The sequence below is a fragment of the Ixodes scapularis genome, unplaced genomic scaffold (genome assembly GCF_016920785.2).
Source record: "Ixodes scapularis isolate PalLabHiFi unplaced genomic scaffold, ASM1692078v2 PGA_scaffold0__279_contigs__length_252992795, whole genome shotgun sequence".
In the NCBI taxonomy this organism is placed as follows: Eukaryota; Metazoa; Arthropoda; class Arachnida; order Ixodida; family Ixodidae; genus Ixodes; species Ixodes scapularis.
Window position 1 is genome coordinate 151,290,584 of NW_024609835.1, and position 21,396 is coordinate 151,311,979.

General features: G+C 43.5%; 2 protein-coding genes across 3 annotated transcripts in view; both read right to left on the bottom strand.

Annotated features, from left to right (window-relative positions):
- The window catches only part of LOC120836337, a 38,787-nt gene extending 26,314 nt beyond the window's left edge, over window positions 1–12,473 (bottom strand). Inside the window, exons 1-3 of the mRNA XM_040221024.1 lie at window positions 12,458–12,473; window positions 11,341–11,459; window positions 4,966–5,139 (exon numbers count right to left, since the gene is read on the bottom strand). Of these exons, the coding sequence (XP_040076958.1) occupies window positions 4,966–5,139; window positions 11,341–11,459; window positions 12,458–12,473 (309 nt within the window). The remainder of the gene's footprint in view (window positions 1–4,965; window positions 5,140–11,340; window positions 11,460–12,457) is intronic.
- A 4,865-nt stretch (window positions 12,474–17,338) lies between these two features.
- Window positions 17,339–21,396, bottom strand: part of LOC8030101 (hemicentin-2) — a 682,796-nt gene continuing 678,738 nt past the window's right edge. For both annotated transcript variants that reach the window (XM_029991995.2, XM_040221179.3), the window contains exons 9-10: window positions 17,851–17,976; window positions 17,339–17,381 (exon numbers count right to left, since the gene is read on the bottom strand). In XM_029991995.2, the coding sequence (XP_029847855.2) occupies window positions 17,350–17,381; window positions 17,851–17,976 (158 nt within the window). In that variant the 3' untranslated portion in view covers window positions 17,339–17,349. The remainder of the gene's footprint in view (window positions 17,382–17,850; window positions 17,977–21,396) is intronic.

Genomic DNA, 21,396 nt, shown 5'->3' on the forward strand with positions numbered 1-21,396 from the left:
TGCATGGGGACTGCGGAAATACGTGCTATACAGTGAACGGGGTCATGCGAGCGAAGCATTCCGCAAATGAAATTCTGATCAATACACGAGGGCTTCCTCGTGGACGGACAATCTGGTGCCACCACGAGCGAAACCCGGTCTCAAAGACCCGTCAGACGACTTCCACAACGACCGGGACTTTGGGGAAATTGCTTCTCCGATTCGCCATCGTCGGCACGATTGATTGTCGCAAAATACACGTTCCCCCGCAAAAGAAACGCGCGCTCCGAGAAAATCGAAATGAACAACGTCGTCGCGAGGCGAGGACTAGCCGTGGCGCCGTCTTTCACACGTTGCGGGCTAGACTTAAAAGGAACAAGCCCCATCGTAACGACGCTGCTTGGGAGCGAATTTACTCCCGCCTGTTTCATTTTCGCGACGGCCCGGGTTCGCTCAGATGTTCGGCGAAAGGTGACACGAAGTTCCGTCTGAATTCGGAGGCGGTGCAGCTCGGCCCGGAGTAGCGGAGATCAACCTCAATGGGTTTTGGAGTGCGCGAGACGAAAACCAAATAAACATGAGCCCAAAGCAATGTGAAATAAGAATTATTACATCACAGAAAGCGCGAATCTACAAATACTGAAAAGGGTCAAGTGGGTCAGGCAAGGATACGAAAGGCGAGTGAAACGTCAACTTGATGTAATGATTTTTTTTTTTACCCTCGTGTTTCTTCCCTAGTCATCCACAAACATCCTAATTTCGACTTCAGAGATGCTTGAATAATCGCTCTCCAATGCACAGTTTTGAAAACTTTAACCTTGTCTCGATCATTTTGAGAAACCAGGGGAGCACATAATCGGTCGTGCAGTATAATACGTGCGTTATGGTTAGTGGTACTTCATTACGGGGAGCTTTGGGTGGGGTTACGTTGCACGCACGACATATTAATATGCTTACCGAGTTTATCCGAATGAAGGAAACAAGATTAGGTTTATTCATGAGTGGTGTGCTTGAGGAGCATATTTATAAGTTTCCATGAGTTCCCGAAATGCTGTAGGAAATAAATTTTGCTACTTGAAAATCCAAGGACCTTGGCACCGACAGCTTCTGCGTAGCTAAAACGGCAGGACGCGGAGCACCTCGGGGTTTTCACCCTTCAAAATGGGATGGGTAGCTGCCGCCATCTGTTATCGTGTAGATCTGCCGAGACAGTGAAGAGAGTCGTCTCTGCTGCCTTGGCGGATCCGGGATATTGGTGCGACGGCGGCAACCCTTTCCGTCCACGCAAAGCGAAAGCGTCGACAGTGCGACGCGCATGCGTTCTCACGGACGGGTGTTTCCAACAGTTCGGGGAGGATTTGGCGCTGAAGGCGCGCTCTCTAATGCAAATGAGCGAAGTGGAATGTATTCTCCTAGTTAAAAGTATACTGGCTCTGCTTTTACGTGGGTGCGTGTAGCACCTTGACTCCGCTGTGCTCTTGGTTTGCGAGGAGCCCCTGTGGTGATTGAAGTAAACGGGCGAGGGGGCGGGGAGTTATCGCATCGGCTAATCTATCTGTAGGCTGCTGTTCTAAGCCGTCAAGTCAAATGCACACTACGCTATTTGTTGGTGTGTTATGATAAGCGTTACAAGATTAGCTCAGTTACGGAAATGCCCATAGACGCCGCTTCCACGAGCAGTACCCCCACCTCCCCCATGGCCCGCCTCTCGTCGTTTGATGCGCCACCGTTTTGAGGACGGGTGTTATGGTAACTACAATGTGTTCTATGCAATACATGTGTTTTGAAGCACAGGATCTAGATGGCGTTTCACCGCACTTTATCGAACACACACTTTTAAAACGAAAACGAAAATCTATATGACGCTTTGAACGACTGGAGGTGAACTGAAAGGGGTGAGATGGAGGGGAGATACCCCTTTTCGTGGAAGGTGCACACCTGAGCCAATCTATACTCGCGGGCAAATTTCTGTGGCATTTCAGGTGTGACGAGTGCGTCTGCACAGCTATGATCGACGCTTAATATAAGCGAGCGCCCGTGCACCCATAACCTTGATTGATTGCATAGGCACGGAAAGTTGTCCGTTGCAATGGTTGCATTCGCATGAAATTGAAGTGACTGTAACGACCAAAACACTGCAAAAACCGGGATTGCTTCGCGAAGCTACCCCTTGCATCGCCTGCCACGCTCTGTACGGCGAACACTTAATTCGGTGACTTTGTCGGTACGGTCGTTTCGGTTGCATGCGAACGTAACCGACGCAGATGTTTGAACCAGCCTTAACGTTGGTTATAATGTGCCCCGCGAAGTTGTGAGATCATATTGAAGCTATGCTTTGTCACTCGGGAGCCAGCTGCGCGTGGCGATCGTCGCATGTTCACTCAGGACCTCGTGAGCCGTACTTGGTTGTGCTGCTTGCTCTCTTCCATTCGTAGCACCGAGCAAAGGTGTCAGGCTGGGGATTCGATTCCCTCTAAGCCGCTGTGGCAAATTTCGCTCGTTACCATTAACTACGCAAAATTATAAATAGGCGAACATGAACACAAAGTAGGTTGGCACAGATGACTTGAAACACGAAAGAATAAAACACATAGAGATGGACACACATAGAAAGGACAGTTATTTCATAAAACAACTGTCTTGCCTGTCTGTGTCCGTTCCTATGTGTTTCATTCTTTCGCAAAATTATAAGTATAATTATACTAAAACTTATAAGTAAGTGAACATGAACACAGAGCAGGTTGGCACAGATGATTTGAAGCACGAAAGAATAAAACACATAGGGGCGACCGTGCACAGACAGGACAGTTCTTTCATGAAAGAACTGCCATGTCTGTTTGTTTCCGTTCCTATGCGTTTTGTTCTTTTGTGTTTCAAGTTATAAGTAAGTATTATCAATTACGACTAAGAATGCCTTTGTTTCTGATGCTTATGCATTGACTCGTTGGCTGTGCATGATTTATGGGTACTTTCCCAGTGTGTAACGCTTTTTCGTCGCACACACGAGCGTGATATTTTTTCGCGTGAAATTCAGTTCATAAAGACATTCTGTGTTAAAAGGGCTCCGGGCACCTGCAATTTTATACGTTTGTCGGTTTCGCACGTGTTATCCTAGCTTGCCTAAATAACGGCCTCGCGCGGCAGGAATATGTTTATCTCGCGCTGGGCTGGTAGTTTTTTCGTTTATGTTTTAAATACAATTTCAAAGTCTATAGAGGGTACTCACTGGGGCATATTCGAGGGCGATGTCTAGAGCGCATGCTCAGAACGAGCTCAAATTAACAGGCCGAAAGACCGGCAATCTTGATGTTGCGGAACGCACGCTGCAAAAGAACTTGGGAAGCTCCCAGTGCGCATGCGCTCAGCAGGCGCACACACAGATATGGCCGCCAGTGAATGCTCCTTATTGGCGACTAAATATTTTGATGGCGCCCTGATATTATTTATTTATTTATTTAGGTATTTATTTATTGATACTGCAATTTCTGAATGGGATTTTAGCAGGCGGATAGATTTGATGAACAAGACAGGCAGGCATACAAAATAGCGAAGAAGTTGCAGAAACAAAAGAACAAATATTTTACAGAGGGACAAAACTAATTTAGAAGGAATTCAAATAAAGAAAATGATGGCAGCACAACAACACTTTCAGAAAGGCTATGATTCCTGTTCCTGACGTCGCGACCAATATTATTGGAAGCGAGCGACAAGTTCGATGGTGCGTAAAGAGCGCGGTGGAAGCCTACTCGTAGCGTTCCGAACTCAACACCGTCTGTGTTAAGAGTCTGACTTTGCCCTGATTTATGTCGATGACAGCACAAATAATCCAACTCATGACGTCACTTCACCCATTGTGGACGTCCGATCACAGCAACGCGTTAGGTCGCGCGCGTCGCCAATACTCCTCCAAACTATCGTGCTGTGTGGTGGAGCGCGCCAGAGCGCAGTCGTGAATCGAAAAGTCCCTTCCTTGGACAACCAAATTCTCGCGCAAAAAAATAAATAAGTGGTTAGCCCGAACGAAAGCTCGACGAAAGTGCTGTTCGTTACTATCTGCGCAAACTTGCTGGATGGTACATTACACAACTCTAAGCCGGGCGTCGGCCTCTGCCGTGTCTTCGCTCGCGTGAGAAAGCACTCGTCGTTCCCAGCTGGTCGTAGTTATACCTCCGCGCAGACGAGGACAGAGTCAACAGAACTGCACGTACGCTGGTTCGGCGAAGACGACATTGTTTCTACAACGATGGCCGTTGTCGTAAAAGGTTTCGCAGCGTATCTACAGTGTGCGCTTCGTGTACGTATTGGTGCGCAAAATTCAGCTGGAGAATTTCTTAACTAAATTCAGCGGGGATGCAGAGCGTCGTGACAATGTGACGTGGCAGGTTGACACGACGTAAAGGTGACGTCAAAGTTTTCACACTAAATATGCCAGAGAATGTTTTCCACTAGACATTGGGTTTGATAAATTTAGCGGGAAAATTTTCGGCGCGAAACTTAGAGCGGATTCAGTGTCACGTAACGTCATGGTGCTGCGTGACGTCACAGTGTCACGTAAACGCCGTTCGCTAAATTGAGCGGTACTCGAGTCCACTAAATTTAAACGCGACAATGAACAACTCTAGTTGTGTTGTATGTATGTTTATATACAGCAGGAAGTTAGTCAGCCTCAATGGGGGCCTTGTCTATCAGCTGTAGATGAAAAATTTAGCCAGTGCGGTGGAACCGCTAGTATGAAGTCTTTAACGTGCACCACGCAGTAGTGATACACGACCGCACGACGGTACGATGCTCGTCCAGATCGAAGGGGGGGGGGGGGAGAGATTGAACCCAGGATTCTTAGGTTCTGACAGCTCGAGTTTTCGCTCCATGGGCTCTTAGCTGCTATGCACGTGTGCAGCGTTCTGCAGCGTCTCGGTTGTCGCAGTCATTCATTTTCGGGACCCAGCAAGGAATAGTAATGTTTCGGTTTGTTCTGGCGGGACGTACCCGTACTCCCTGGTGAAGGAGATCTCGAATGAGCGGAGTCTCGCTCGCGGCGACCACGTACTGCAGCTCGCACCTCGCAGGGTAGCCCCCCTGGTCCGCTAAGCTCGTGCACATTGACGGCGCTGCCGTTCTGGGGTCTAGGCTCTCGCAGCAGACGTTCTTTGGGCTTGGCAGCTGCAGTACAAGTAGGACGATACAAGTGAACATAACGGAGCCGAGGACACGCTCGGCCAATGCAGGGGGCAGCATTTAGAGCTATAACCCAAGCTCACACGCGTGGGTGACGCAAGATTCATGACTACAGGTGATCGAAACCACTGACAGCTTAAAAAGAACGCAGTGCGTGGCGAGTCCCGACGATCTTATTATCGCGCTACAGCGAGTGAGATTGTGGTGTTAGGCGATAAGAATGCACATGAACGAATCCCAAAGCATGAACGTAGTAAGCCACACCATGCGTTTTTTAACTTGTCAGTCACTATAGCATTTACCAGGGGTCTTATACACGCGGGCCGCATGTGGACCGCGACTCGCTGGGACACGGCCTGCAGGCCCGACCAGCTACGAGTCCCAGTTCCCATGTCTCAAGCGCAACAAATGTCATGTGCCATAAGGATCTCATCTCGCCGATTTAGTTTCGCTTGAAAAGTAGCTCTGATCTTTTAACGTATTCGCATAGTTTACACTTATCTCTGTTCAATCGCCCTTTGTTTAATTTTTTTTTTGTTTGCTTCCTGGATTTTTATATTGTCCAACAATTCCGCTCCTAGGCTGCAAGCGCAAGCTATGCGTTGGAGGATGCATCTCGGCTGCGCGAACTTTCGATCACCAGGATCAACTTCCAAAGCTAAAGAAAGCTTCAAATTCAAAACTCTCGCCTTAAAAAAAAAAGACAAAGAAATCATTAAAAGACAAGTATTTGTTGAGAGTATTGTAATAAATATTGTCATGAAAGCAAGTACCGTCGAATTAACTGATTGTTTTTTTCTTTCGAGATATGTCGAGCATGATTAACTTCTGAGCGAATTGAGCAACGGGAACGACAGTGTACTTAGTTCTCTTGTTTTATTAAATATGTCACTGCGTTGGCACGGACGGTGTCATTTTAATTCTTGTTACTACTACATCAGGCCAGGGTTCGAAATTAGTCATATAGACTAGTCAAATCTAAAGATGTCACTGGCAAAACTGTGTTTACAAAAAGCATACAGTACGAGGTCTCTTCACTTTAAGATCTTTTGAATCCCTCTCACGTTGGCCCTCAAACTTTTCGGTGTGGGCTAAGTCACCCCTACACTCAAACGAGTTTGCGACCACTGACATACACGGATCTTTTAATGAGCCTGATCTACAGGGGGGGGGGGGGGGGGGGCGGTCAGGCACCTCACCTTGAAGAGGCGTGTATCAAGCAGGTCAGTTTAACTTTGTATAAAGCAACAAACCTATTGCTAAGTTACCCAGCATCAAGGGAATACTGGGAATGTAGGTATACGCGCCGCACGTGCTCGCCAATCCCGTATATATCGTTCCAATGTGTACAAAATCACAGTATAGCGTGAGAACATCACACTCCAGCACGCGCGTGGTCATCGCTTCAGAACGCGAGCGAAACACGCGCCATACGCATGAGCTCTGAATATTGGCGACATGAGCGAACGAAAGCGTCGCTGTGGTCGGCCTACCCCAATTGGCCAATGCTGACTATGACGTCAGCAAAGGATGTCTCATCGGCGGAAATAAGAGGATTATAAGAACTTCAATTTTGACGGTGTTTGCAGCGTTGCCTTGAGAGCGCTATGATTTCAGGCTTCCACCATGCCCATTACAAACACCATCGAACTTGTTGTTTACAAGGTAATGACGTCACGAAAGGTAACCGAACGAGGGCGCTACCGAAACATCTCGCCGCTAATAGCACCGTCCAGGAGCCCCTCAATGGAATGGTCTATAGAAGATTTGAACTAAGTAACAAAAATGAGGCCTTCACGAACGCGCGCGCAAGATGCCGTTTGTTTTAAGCTTTGTATTAGAACAGTTACTGCTTCAGACGCCAGCACATGCGTAGCGTAGACGTACATTCCCAGCATTCTCGCTAATGCTTGAGCTATATATCAATAGGTCTCGTAGTCACCATTACGGCTCCGAAGAGGAGCATCAAAAGCCAAGCTCCCCTGAATTAGGAGAGTAAAGCCACGAAGGGTGGAACTATGATACAATACTGCAGATCATTTTATATGAAGTTTGTGGGAGCGAGAGTCTGCCACCACGGCCAGAGGCCGCTGCCGGCCGCCCAAACTGGACAACATCTGAGGCGCGCAACAGCGCAGGTAGGACAGGCGCAGAACCCTGCAAAAGAGGGCACACGCCCACAGAAGGGAGACGGACCGTGGTCACGGAGACGTGCAGTTCGAACGCTCCGGCAATGTTTTACGTTGATACTAACAACCCATTCCTGTTACTCTAATAAATGTAGTTTCTCGTTATGGCTTCTTGTTGTTCCTCCCGGATGTGCATGCTGCAAGGCCACCCTACCACAAGTTCAATCATTTCCGTCCTGCGATCGTTACGTTTGGAGTTGGTTTCTAGAACCACAACGCGCGCTTCAGAAACTCTTAACGGGTAGTCCCAAAAGTATTTAACATAGATGTTGTTAGAAATTTGGATTGGAGGAAATTATTGTGAAGAGAATTCGATACCTTATCATCACAGATTACCAGGAGTTTCAGTACATTTTTTCCACTACTTGTATTTAGTACTTACCTATTGCACGTGACTGTCTTGTTTCAGGTGTCAATGTAATCAAAATACCCTCTGAAATGTCTGTCTCAAAAGTAGTTATAGCGAAGGATCACACTTATTTTGCTTTCTTTTTTTGTGTTTATTTTATCACTGCACAAATGTCTTTGAGTAATGTTGGCCATGAAGGGAGCGTTAAGTTGTGCCTTACAGATGTTTGTCTTGACCGCCACCATCGCTCCACTTTGAGATCTGCTAAAATAAACCAAGGCAGTGTAACCTAAACATTCAAGAGCGGCTCTTAGAGCTCCATTCCGACATTGGAAGAAACAGGGCCGGCGAATTTGTTTGCCTGACACGCTCATCGTCAGTTAAAGATGGCAAAAGTAGGCAACGAACTCGATACATAATTTCGAAGTTTGACTCTTCTAATAAAGTAAGGGAACGGGTTTGCAAGCGTCAGTTTTCTTAGGACCGAAAAGAATAACGGGAAGATTCTTTGTCTGAAACCAAATCAATATAATTTTTACCTTCGTGAGTGGAACGCTTTTTTATTTGTGAAGTCCTGTTCGTTTATTTTTATTTTTTGACGATCGAGGCAGTGGACGCAGAAGGTCGGCAGATTGGATATACGAGTAGCTATGTTAGCGTTTGATTGTTTTATATGAAATTGTGTCACACAAACATTAAAAAAAGAACAACAAATGTTGCACACGAAGCTCGTCCATGTGGTTTGTTCTTTTGTAAAACAATTGCAACGTCAGAAAACAAAATATTCGAGAACCTCTTGTAGTGCACTTGCAACGTAATAACTTGGCTATTCGGTTGGTTATTTTATTAAAAAAGAAAACTATAAACAAGTAACACATGTGTTGAAGGAATGTCCCATTCTTTATGTAACACGGGAAGGTAATGCTAGCTGTAACCAGTCTTCTGTGGTTTACTAAGAAAGGTAACCGATTACAATTACAATTACTTTATTAAAATGTAACTGATTACATTATTCAATCACTGCATGACAAAAGTATCTAAAAAATTACCAGAAAATTAAAAAAAAATGATTGCTTTTCACGTTACGTTTTTTTTTGTTACTGCGCGGGCGCCATACCGCAAGCGCTGTGTTATTGCGCGGGCGCCTTACCGCAACCGCTAGATTTGTACCTGCTCCTCGAGTGGTAACTTTGGTGCGCTACTACGCTTCTCACGCGCTGAAAGTTTTTCTGAAAATGATGATTTGGGCGTTTTGGATTACACTCAGCAAGTTTGTAATTGAAATCATACGTCTATTTCCACTAATTAAAAAGTTAATTAACGAATTTAATTATTTAGCCGACTTGTCCCAAAGATTAGCTACCCACACAATGTCCGCCTGGCCGTATAATCCACCTGCACAAACCGCCTTAGTGTAGCTTTCACGGTTTCTTTTTAAACAAATGTGTAACAATAAAAAAAACACCCTATATATATATATATATATATATATATATTATATATATATATATATATATATATATATATATATATATATATATATATATAACAACGAGCATGGTGGGGGGAGGCCGAAGGCGTGGGTATAAAACTGAGAAGAAAAAGACCCTTAGTGAAAACAGCAACAACGGACGATTTAATCTTCGACGTTTCGGCCGGAGTCCGGCCTTCGTCAGGAAGGCCGGACTCCGGCTTTCCTGACGAAGGCCGAACTCCGGCCGAAACGTCGAAGATTAGATCGTCCGTTGTTGCTGTTTTCACTAAGGGTTTTTTTCTTCTCAGTTTTATATATATATATGTGTGTGTGTAAAAAAAGAGAGAGAGAGAGAAAAAGTGAGATGGAGAGACAGACGGAGAGAAGGATACATAAACAGCCACATGCTGGACTACACTCGGCGACAACTTTTCTCGGCATTTCCGGGAAGAGGAGGAGAGCCCGCGCACAACCTTATTCAGCGCTCTAAATAAAAGAGGGACGCGTGCCTGTACCTTCCGCTGCATTGCCAGGAAAAGTTGTCGCCGAGTATAGTTGCAATTAGGGTTTAATCGAAATTATTTATTCTATTTTTTTTTTCGGGCAACGCCTGGCGTGTTACGGGATATTTTTGTATTTAAAAAATAAATTAGGCTAGTGAAGTGCGGAATGGATCGCATGAGCATAGGGATTCCATACTTCAGTTGAGTGAACGTATTTCACATGGTGAATGCTCGACGTAGGTGAGCTTTCCTTTGCATCCGTTAATAGACCGGTGGGTCTTTTTCCGCATCAGGCAGTTTTGAGTTGACTTTTTCTCCGGTGAGCTTTTGTCCGGTCTAACGGGTGAGCTTTTGTCCGCCGCCCCTTTGTATTGGTAGATGAGGTCAGTGCAGAACAGACATCTATGCCGCGGCAAACCCGGATCTTAACAACCCGTACACTGGAAACAAGGCACTCTTTGTTTAGTTCTTTATGGGTAAAAGAATGTGTCCAAAGTTGGTGTAACATAGACGAGTAACACACAGGCAGACAGATCGATATTTTTTCATAAAACAACTCAACTCAATAATTTTAGCTCTCGGAAACATAAAATTGATTACTTGCAGTTGGTTACAGAGAAGTAGTAAACGAATTACAGAGCACGTTGCTGCAAAAATCAGTAATTGACGCCTTAAGAAACTACAAGAAAGTAATCAGTTAGTTGTAACTCATTACGAATATGTATTGCTGTAACCATAAAGCTCTACATCAAGCTGTAAAATTGATAACAAAATTGCTCTGTCCTAGTCTCCTGAGTCGTTTTAAAGTTCAGCTTTGCAGGTTCAGTGTTTCAGCATGAAAATAAATGCGCCGCTTTAAGGAGAAATAACTTGTATTTCGCTACCGTAGAGAAGCAACAATAATGTTCAGTTAATACCTTTTTAGTGCACGTGGCGAACCATTCTCCAACTGAAATGCGAAAAAAATTGGCAGCCTTCTGATGAATTTTATATTATTGGCCTCAAATACATACGTCCCGGAATTTTAAAAATTGGAAAAGAAGTTCATAATAAAGATATATCTTCTTCATTACAGCAATCTGACTTTCGTTACGGCATCAACTTCGAATAGTAGTGGTGTCAGATTGTTAACGTATTGCAACTCGGGAAACTTGGACCGAAACTTCGGACTGAAAAACACAAACATATGAAGGATTACTGGGCCAGTACACAGCCACGGCCTGTTTATATCTACCGCGTGTCCCCAATAGCGGCCAGGTTCTTTAAACCGATCGCAAAGATCGGTTTCCTAACCTATCGCGTTAATACTTTGTACAGCGTTGGCCACAGGTGGTGAATTTTTTCTATTAAATTCGCAAAGAGCAACTTACATTAGACAAAAAAGTAAAAAGAGAAAGGCTTAACTCCTATGAAATCGCAGAGAAGCCACCGGTCTTCAAACCATAGGGCAAACCACCTTCCGGCTATCTGAAGCTTTATTAATCGAAATTCATAAATCTTTGTGAAGTTGGCTGGCGGACTTGTGTTGCTTTTTCGAGTCTTTGCTTAGTAATTACCAGGAAAACGAGATAACCGACGTTTTCTGCGTGTTAGAAGCAGAGACAATAAATCTCAGCTCAGCTGAGGTGAAGTGTTGAGGGCCGTTTTATTATCTCGCTATACTACGCTCACCTTTTCTATCGATGCGTACGGCTCGAGTGCCGAATTGCTCCTGAAACATGGATCCAGCGCTGTCTCCCGGGGAACCGCAGCTTGGAGAATCTGCTTTGTGTTGGCAATATCCGGCTTATCTGGAAGGAAATATAACATTCGAGTTGTTTTTGTTCGAATAACTTCATGAGCACTTGATAAGCGCAAGGCTGTAATGTTGCTTGCCTGGAACACCAAACTTGGTCGTAATTAGGTCTGGAGACTGGTAGTTTTCTCCTGGAGCATACTCTTGAAACGCCTTTTGGGGAGAGTACCTAGAAAATGTAAGCAAAGCTATTGGCCTCGATATCGGCCTAGATGTGGCGCTACTGTCGTGCACGCTATTATTAGCATTGTAGTGTTTAGAGGGTTAAAGAGAAACTGACAGGGTACTTATACTCGCCGAGGGTTTTAGTTGTACGTGACATATTAGAGCCCAACTACACAAAGCAAAATTTCCGGCTCGAATTTCGGTTTCTTTCCGCCCGAAAACCGCCGATCGAGAACTGGCCGGTTTGAGTCGCGCTCACGCTCTTCTCCGTGGTCACGGACCGTATTAGAAAGTGTGGACACAACCACCCAATTTAATCCAAGTCGTGAATCACTGATTGCACGCTCAGTGTTAAAAAAAAAATGAAACCCGTTTTTTTGTGGTTTTTAAAAAGCTAAAATTACGTTGATTGAAAACAAAAGTTGCACGGAGGAACGGAAGCATTTTGTACGTTCACTGCGTAATTCTCAACATGGCGTCGTCTCGCGTATCGTGGGACTCGCGGGCTGCACGGCGATGGCAGCGGATGACGGGCATGGGACCTTTACTTCAAAACTGTCTGTCGCCGTACCGGCGAATTCTGTCTTCTTTTAAACGAGAAATTTTGGACCGATCAAAAGAATTAGGATTGATCCCGTACGACACGCCCGACCACCAAGCCGATTTGCACGAAGACGTCGCCGAGCCGTCGCCCCCTTCCCGTGGCTGAAGACATCGCTCACGCAAGCGTCAAGCACGAAGTGCGTACTTTGAGTTGAATATGCCCGCGTACGATTTCTTTACTAGGTCCGAATGTGGCCAATGCGTGGTGCTGCCTGGCTGCCCTACAGTCGACCGGCAGCATTGCTACGAGGTGTTCAGCGGATTCCCTTTTTGATACCTGCGAACTCAATGTAGTCACTTTCCACAAAATGCAAGTAGCACATAAATCGGGTAGCGTCCGATTTCCGAGGTGCCCGTAAATGTTCTACAGCAGCGGTTTCAACCATTGATGTTTCGCGGACCCCTTGTAGATAGGCGGAGACGATGGAGGATTCCGTTTGGGGTGAGGGGAATAGAAAGGTATAAATCACTCATGATAATGATTTTATAAATTCATATAACTATTTTCTAGTGTGAAGTAGACTTATCTCAATGGCATACACATGAGGGAACTCACCCGGAAATTGAAACGTTTCTTCTCATTGTGAAAAAAGACAACTTATATTGCCGGGCTTGACGGATGAGACAGGGGTTCCCGGACCCCTAGGATGCCGTCGCGGACCTCAAAGGGTCCGCGGACCCCCATTTGAGAACCACTGTTCTGCAGGCATTGCAGCCAGCCATTTTTCTCGATCCCGTTGATCTTTCAAAAACTTGTGCAGACTCTGCCGCACAATGCCACTTTTGGATGCAGGACATGTGAGGCAGCTCTTCACGCAACATCTTGGGGATATTCTTTTCGGAGCGTATCACGGGAATTGACCACTGGCACTCACTACTCATTTCCAACTTTTCAATGTACAAAACAACGCACTATAAAGGGCAGAACAGCGAGCGGAACAAACATAACTGCAAAGAAATCGCACGGCAAACGGTTCCCGCAGCACGTGTCATCTGCTGCGCCCAACCCCCCCCCCCCCCCCCCCCAAAAAAAAAAAAAAGAATCAGAGGAAAAAAACAAAATTAAAAAGCGCATGGTCGGGTGTAGCCACGGGACTTTCGGCACCCACTCTCCATGCGCAGGTTTCGGTTTGGGTTATCAGCAGTTGCGTTTTCTTAGCCTTTAGAAAAAATATACGTGACTCTGTAGCAAAATATAAATTTGGCAGTCTTCCGACACTATAATAAATCAGCTTGCAAGAAAAAAAACTTTTTTCTTTTTTTTTTTAGGGGGGGGGGGCGGGTGTCAGTGTCTTTTAAAGGGATGGTGAAACGAAATTGGGATTTAAGAAGAAGCAATGCCGGTGATATAGGTGGGACGCTACAATCCCTACAACACTATTCGCAAGGCGATATCTGGAATGAACGGCCGTATTTTTGGAAAAAGAGGTCGAGATTGAACCAGGCTGACGAGGCGCGTCACGTGAAGAAACCTAGTATCCTCCTCTCTTCGGCTTCGCTCCCTCAAGGCCGCGAGGCGGAGGCTACGCGAGGCCGTTCCCTCTCCTTCTCGGAGAAACATGACGTGAACATTTCTGTCAAATGCGCCTCCTTTTCTTGAAAAATACGGTCATCCGTTCGATATATTGCTGTATGGGTGATGTTTTGGTGTTTGTAGCATCCCGTTGCACGCTTTTGACGCGTGTTTTGTGGAATCCAGATTTCGGTTCAGCATCCCTTTAAGGTTGCCCCATAGCATATCAGCGTTCGCGCGCCGGACGTTGTAGTTCAAGTGTTTTGAATTAATTTTGTCGACGGATATCTATGGGAAGACAATTTTAGGGGAAAATGGTGCGATCCTCTTTGGTGCTTCACTGAAAATCGAATAGCGTGAAGAGGACACAGCTGAAATTTAAGCAATCGCTTGTGTTGATGCGTCGTCTGCTCTAGATCCACGTTGGAAAGCATGAAAACCCACGAAAGATACCTCTCTCCGGGTCTACTGCACTATTTGTTTTAAATACTTGATACGTATCAAAAAGTTGTTCCGTTTCCATTGCGTGGAAATGCAACACAGCGAGGAGCCCCAAGACGGAGACTTACATAATATTGCTACTTTAAGTTGTCGAATCACAGATTCCACATATTTGTTTCCTCGTAACGTTTAGCTTCCGCGGTAATAATAACATTTGGCTTTGAGAGAAGTTACTGCTGATGGTAGTAAGGTATTCCCGTACTGTCCCAAGCCCCTAGGAGTGACAAAGTCATTGCCGCTGCAACCGATGTTTCCTTTTACTGGGTCGTGGTGTGGGCGAGTTTGACGAAGTCACAACACTTCTACTTTGTTGCGATGAAAAAAATCGTATATTTTATAGTTATGATACGCAAACAGTTCCTTCGCACGACAACCAAGGCATGTAAAACAAACTTTTCTAGTAAATCTGTCGCAAGTGTATTAAACGAGTGCAATCAAGCAACCCAGTGGCATGCGTGTTATTAGACGCTCTTCTCGCTAGTGTACCCGCCAGTAGTGTGAGTGCAACAGCTAAATACTTTTCGTCTGAAACACAGTGGACTCTAAGCGACTCGAACAAACAGCCTGCAGCAGGACACAATAAGCAGTATCGGCTGCTCTCTTTTACAAATGAGAGCGAGAAACTGTCATCAGACTTCCCGATAATTCTTCGCCCTAACCTCGCTTAGTGCTTATTAGGACTGGGCAATCGATCTATTTACTTGCAGATTAGTTGTGTAATTCATTAATTGAGATTTAACTACTTTAGTTGTTTAATGAATCTTGAGATAGGAAAAGTCAGGCCAATAAAAATAAAAAAGTTCGTGCTTTTAACTTATGACGTCTTTATTTCTTTTAGAACCCACTCTGCCACGGTAAAGCACTTCAGTATTAATAGGATTGTCATGAGAGTGATTTTAAATAATAAATCAAAGGTGAAGTTACTTCTGAAGTGGCTTCACGTGTTTATATGTATGTAGGCGTTGCAACGTCAAGCTTTAATTGGGACTGCAATATGCCATTTATGACATAACAAAACTTTAAAATAATATGTATACTTTCGTTTATTATATATTATTCCTAGAGATCAACCGACTATCGAATTAATCGGTGAATTAGTCAATGAAAGAGCGGTGATCAGGCAGGTTAATTGGTTAGTTTTGTTAACTGACCCCACCTCAAAATAAAGTTTATTATTTTGCAAAAACTACGGCTCCTACGAGATAACAAGAATGTGTAAAACCCGCGGTTTGACAAATCACTGTATTAAGATTATGGCAGCATTCGACTCGATATTTCTCGCTTTACTCAATTTCCAACGGATATAACAGAACACGACAAAACATTTAGCAAAAAAAAAAAACGTAAAAAAAAGGAAAGAACGAAGGAGAGGATAGTTTAGCCAGTTAGCCGGAAGGAGGTTTTCGTCGTCCAGATCCGTGCATCTCAACTTGCGCCCGCAACAGACGACGCTGCAGTATCCACACTCGGGTGTGTTTACAATTTCGGCCGCATGGTGGCGACACGATGTATTATCAATGCGAATAATCACTGATGGCTTGAGAAACGCAGGTCGTGGCCTTTATTATCTTAACCTTTCTCACTTCGTGATTGGTCGTTTAACCATTCTTGTCGGATAACCAGAGTTCCGTGTTTTAATATAAATAAATTTTAAAAAAAACTTGAAAAACACCCGTTGATAACATTTTCGACAAACCGAATTAAAGAAATCAAAATAAGAATCTTACAATAAAGTTTGGTCAGCGCACAAGGTCAATAATCTTAAGAAAATATCCGCCCCGTTTTTTTTTTTCTTTAATTTTGTTTTATTTACAAAAGAAATATTACCGCTTATCTCGTCAAGGTTCATCAGGACAGCGGGTGTTTCGGGTCACGACAAAAGCCACTAATCCGGTTTCAAGTTTGGGCCATACTATTTGTTCTTCTTAGAGAAAAAAGGGAGGGGGATGGGAATGTTTTTCTTAGAGTGAAAGCTGTGAATCCATCGAGATTTCACAGAAGAGGGAAGAGGGGAAGGGCAGTCGAAGCTTCTCTGTTACACACTTTAGCACGCCGCGCAGCCGTCGAGTAAGTTGAAGGATAAGACGGGGAGAACTCGAGCTTCCCAGCTCCCTACCTTGGGGAGTTGATTGATTTTCAGTTTTCGACCTTTATCCAAGCAGGACTTGTTTGCTACTTTTGTCGTGGAACAAATTAGTATTACCAGTGGCAAATGGCAAACGGCGCAAGTGCCATATCCGGCTGAATAAATATTAACTGACACGAGCGCGTTCTTTCGAATCTAACACACGTTCACACCCGGAAATTTTTCTAATAAATTTACATAGCAAAAGTCATCTCCGAATTTTGAAAAATTGGGAATCGATAAAACAATCAACTACGAAAATCTTCGAATTTAACAAAAAAAAAATCCAAAAGACATGCTGTTTTTTTTTAATTTGGAGAAAAAATGAACTCCGAAAACCCAGAATCCTACGGATAACGCAGATATCGGATTGGTGGCGGAGCAACGAGTGACATGCTCAGGAGTCGCCACGCTCTCTGGGAGTGCATATATGGAATATGGACAATGTGATTACCCGGTGAACCAAACGAGGTAAAGTGTTTACTTCTATGTATAACTATACTCCGTTTCAGACTAAGTCCGATCGCCACCGAAACTACGATTCGATGCGATCGATCAAAGCGGCGCCGAGAGTGCACCGTTGCGGCGCTCGTTTCTTTTTCGTCCGTTTGCCGATACCGGCTACACCAGCCGGTATTGGGGAGTTTTAGGGAACCTTTTTTCCCCATCCGATACGGTACGATGGGCCGTCCGGTACGAACTGCGCATGCGCATCGGATGTGCGAAAGCGGTTCCCTAAAACTCCCTATTATCGTAGCGCTGGCTGCGGTAGGACTTAGAGCAAAAATTAATATGGCCCTTCCATCTTTATTCTTTTTCTTTTTTTTTTGTTTGTTCCTCGGCTAGATCATCCTTTTACTGATGGTATTTTTTTTAAAATAGGGCATCGCTCCTGTGTGGGGCAATGAAGATCTCTAATGCACCGAAGCATATTGCTTAAATGAGATATATATGCGTTAGAATTATTAGAATTTTCACTTACTTTTCCACTGTACCCGCTTCCGTTGAGCCTGGCAAAAGAAATACGCATCGCGTTTCAGCTTTTTAAACAGATCCACCTTTGACACGAGTTATTAAAACGTGCATTGAGTTCAATATTAATCAACGTCCTCAGTAAGCACATGTGACAAACAATGACGAATCAATATTAAATCATTGACGAATGAGTAACCCATTAGAACTCCGGAGCGTAGAGTCGTGTATAAAACGAGCTGGATGACGCAAACTGGAAGATATGGTATACTAAAATCAAGAAAAAACACTTGATATCAACACAGTGTAATGGCACCTCATCTTATTTTTTTTTCTGTAATGTTACTCCAAGAATAAAAGGATAAGTCGGATAACTTAAACGTAAGACACGAATGAAAAAAAAAAAACTGTACACGAGTGAAGGCGATGAACGCTTGGTATAGTGACAAATCGCACTTCTTCCTGAGCGTAATATGAAGCCTGACACTTCGCAGGCCCACTACTCACCTTTCCTCTGGGGCCGGTGCCTCTTGTGCTTCGCGATGGAAAGAAAAATGACTGCGCAGGCCAGCAGGAGAAGAGCGAAGATTAGGAACGCTAGAAGAGGATTCAGCAGTTGGCCGGCAGTTTCATCTGCATAACAGCAAGCAGAAAAACAACGTTATTGTTTTCAAACTTTGCCTAAAATGTTGACAGTATCCTTATTTCCCTCGCTTGCTTCAAACAATAAGAGATTTGAGTTTGTTTTAATAATCACGGAACGTAACCTTTTCTAAAGAGAAGTGGGGAGTTTAGATTTAGATGAGGCTAGAAGTGATTTGAAAGAAGTTAATCTGGAAGTTGCGTACGGCAATAAAATTTAGGCTTTCTTTGCAAGGTTAACTAATAAAGGACTTGAGTTATTCTCGATAGATGCCTCGAAAAAAAATTCTTCTGAGGGCAAATGAAAAGAGCACCTCTAAAGAGAGAGGCGAAACTGCGATTGATAAAAATACCCAAATTATCAAAGAAAGCTAGTTGCGAGATGGTGACCTTGGTAATGTTTCTATATTAAGAATTTGAATGTTTGATACGAGAAAGCGCAAGGTTAACATTTTGTCTATTAGAACTTTTGACAATACAGGATTGTCATGGTGCTGAGGCAAAAGGTGACAGTAAGTCACCTGACCAGGCCGCTAGCACCAGACTACACTTGCAACAGATGCAGCAGATGCAGCAGGCAGGCTAGCAGTACTGTGATTACAGTTAACCATAAACAAAAAAAAATAAACGGATAGTAACTAGATCACTACACTACATATGCTCTTGCAACGAAAAATAAACAACCAACAATATACAACAAAAATATATGAACTAGATTACTACAATTACATCTGTACAGATAATTTAGAAGACCACAATATTAAGCGGAAGTAAAAAATATGTTTTCGATTGTTTTCTGAAAGTCAAGAGGTTTGAATTATGATCGATTATATCGATCAAACCAGGATGGAGGTTTAGAAGATTGGGAATCTGCCAAGATAGTAATTGCGTACCGTAATTTGTTCTAGTTCTGATTTGTATAAAGTTTATATTCACGGTCAGTTTAATTCAGTTTAATTTAACGGTCAGTTTAATTTAATTCACGGTCAGTTTTAACTTGGGAGAGTAAAACGTCAGACAATCGTTGATTACACAGTGCCTCAATATTCAGTATACGATGTTGTCAAAGTATTGGGATGTATGATCGCGGCTTGATGGGTTTTGAATAAACCGTACACTTTTTTTCTGCATGAAGTACGAACTAGTAATATTACATTTAGATGAAACCCTCAGACAGGTAAACACTAGTGCAGTTACAAATGAACAGTAGTGAAGTAGAGCTGACGTTCTAGCCATATCGGTAGTAAGGCACGAAACCTATTCAGCACACCAATAGACTGTGCAATGTTACACTTCACAAAATTTACGTGACATGTCCAGAGATGAATTTCATGAAAATGTATGCCTAAGAATTTGTACACGTTAACCCTTTCTAGTGACCGTGACTGAAATACTGTTTCGGCAGTAAGGTTTGCTGGTTTACTAATTGAAGAAAAAACAATATATTTTGTTTTGTTAACATTTAGAAGCAGTTGATTCGCATCAAGCCAGTTCGATATGTTTTTGAGTCATGCGTTTGTGACAGGAATAAGAGATGATAGGTCTCTGGATGAAAAAAAAAAACACTCGTGTCATTGGCGTAAAGTACTATGTCTAGCGTATGGGGGATAGCAACAATGTCATTGATATAAAGAAGAAATAGTATAAGTCCTAATAATGATCCTTGCGGAACACCAAATTTTATATATTCAGTGTCTGATGCTATACTATTAGCTACCAAAAACTGGATACGATTTGACAGATAACTGCGCAACAGTTTAAGCGAAAGGCCTCCAATTCGGTATTGTGGCAGTTTAAGAAATATAATATTATGCTTGATAGAGTCAAAAGCTTTATTGAAATCTACGAAGATGCCTATAGTGTAGGATTGATTTTCTATACTGCTGATAGGTTTTTCTCCGGTGTTAAGTAAAGCTGACTCAGTCGATTTACCTCTCTGAAATCCATATTGGTTTGCAGAAATGAGTTGGTATTCATGAAGATGATTAATTATTCTGGAATTTATTACTTTCTCTACTATTTTAACAAAAAGTGGGAGTATTGATATTGGCCTGTAATTACTGATACTATAAGCATCACCACCATCGTGCAAAACGGAAATTCTAGCTATTTTCATGTTTTCGGGAAAGATTCCAGTAGATAAGACCAAGTTGGTTATGTGGCAGACTACGTCAGATATTAAAACTGAAACAGCTTTAATTGGCACCGCTTTTATTTCATCATAACCGCTGGAACAACTAGTTTTAAGATCACTGATTATACTGACAATTTCTGTGGGGGTAGTAGGGTGAAGAACATAGTATGCGTGAAATTGTGCTTTATGTACTTTTCAAATTTTTCAGTGGTCGTTTGATCGGAGGCTCCAAACGTAAAAAAAATGTCGATTAAACTCGTTAGCAAGAGCCTTTCCGCTCAAACTTCCATCGCCTATTCTTATTTGGGTTGGTACATCAAGGGGAAAACTCGTTTCTCGAGACAATTTCTATTCGACTGTAAACTTTAAGTTCAAAGTATTTTCATACATTTAAATTAAAACCAACCAGTTTGTTGCCATAGTCCCGCACTATCTATTGTTCACAATACTCATCTTAGAGCTAACGTAATATCCCAGTGATGAATAGTTAGTGACGACAGCGGAATTAAAAGATTGTGTGGTGTGGCTGGGATGTTACCTTGTAATTATTTTGTAATTTGTCTTGCCTTCTGTGGCGTTATTTTTTAGATAAACCTTGGTGGTCGACAATAACATGAAGTGATGGGATATTGGCCTAATTCTAGAAAGCGTCTTTGTTTGCTATTGTACGTGACACACACACACCCCCACACACACACAACAAAAAACTTCTTGTACCCTATTGACTCAGCCAGTTTGGGCCTTCTACAATCTGCCTTTCGGGTTTTGAGTAAAGTAAAGAAAGAGGCCCAAAAGCTAGGTTTCCGGAATTCTGTATCATGACTCGAGTCTTTCTCTCGCTCGCGTTTGCTCCTCTTTGGAGTTCGCTCTTGCCTTAAGTAAACACTACCTGAAAGAAGTGGGCTGCTGAACGTTTTTCTTTTGCGTGCTGCTCTCCTTTTGTGTACAGCTCGAAGATTTGCAAAAAAGGTAAAGCGAAAATCCGGGCCAAAAGACAACATTTGGAAAAAAAAACAACATAAGTACACTTGTCGAAAGACTCAGACCTCGGGCCGAGAGTTATCTGTCGAGTGTTTCCGCGCAGACTTGGTTCCTCCTTCTGCATTGCGGACACGAGCTGCCGAATTTATTTTTGTTTTACTCGATCGCTGTTCCGCCACAATAGGTATACAACAAACGCAAAACACAAGAAATGTGGTTGGAATCAGCTTTGGGACGTAAAACCCATGTCCGTGAATAAGAAGTACAGACGTTGTTGATACCGAAGATACCTCTCC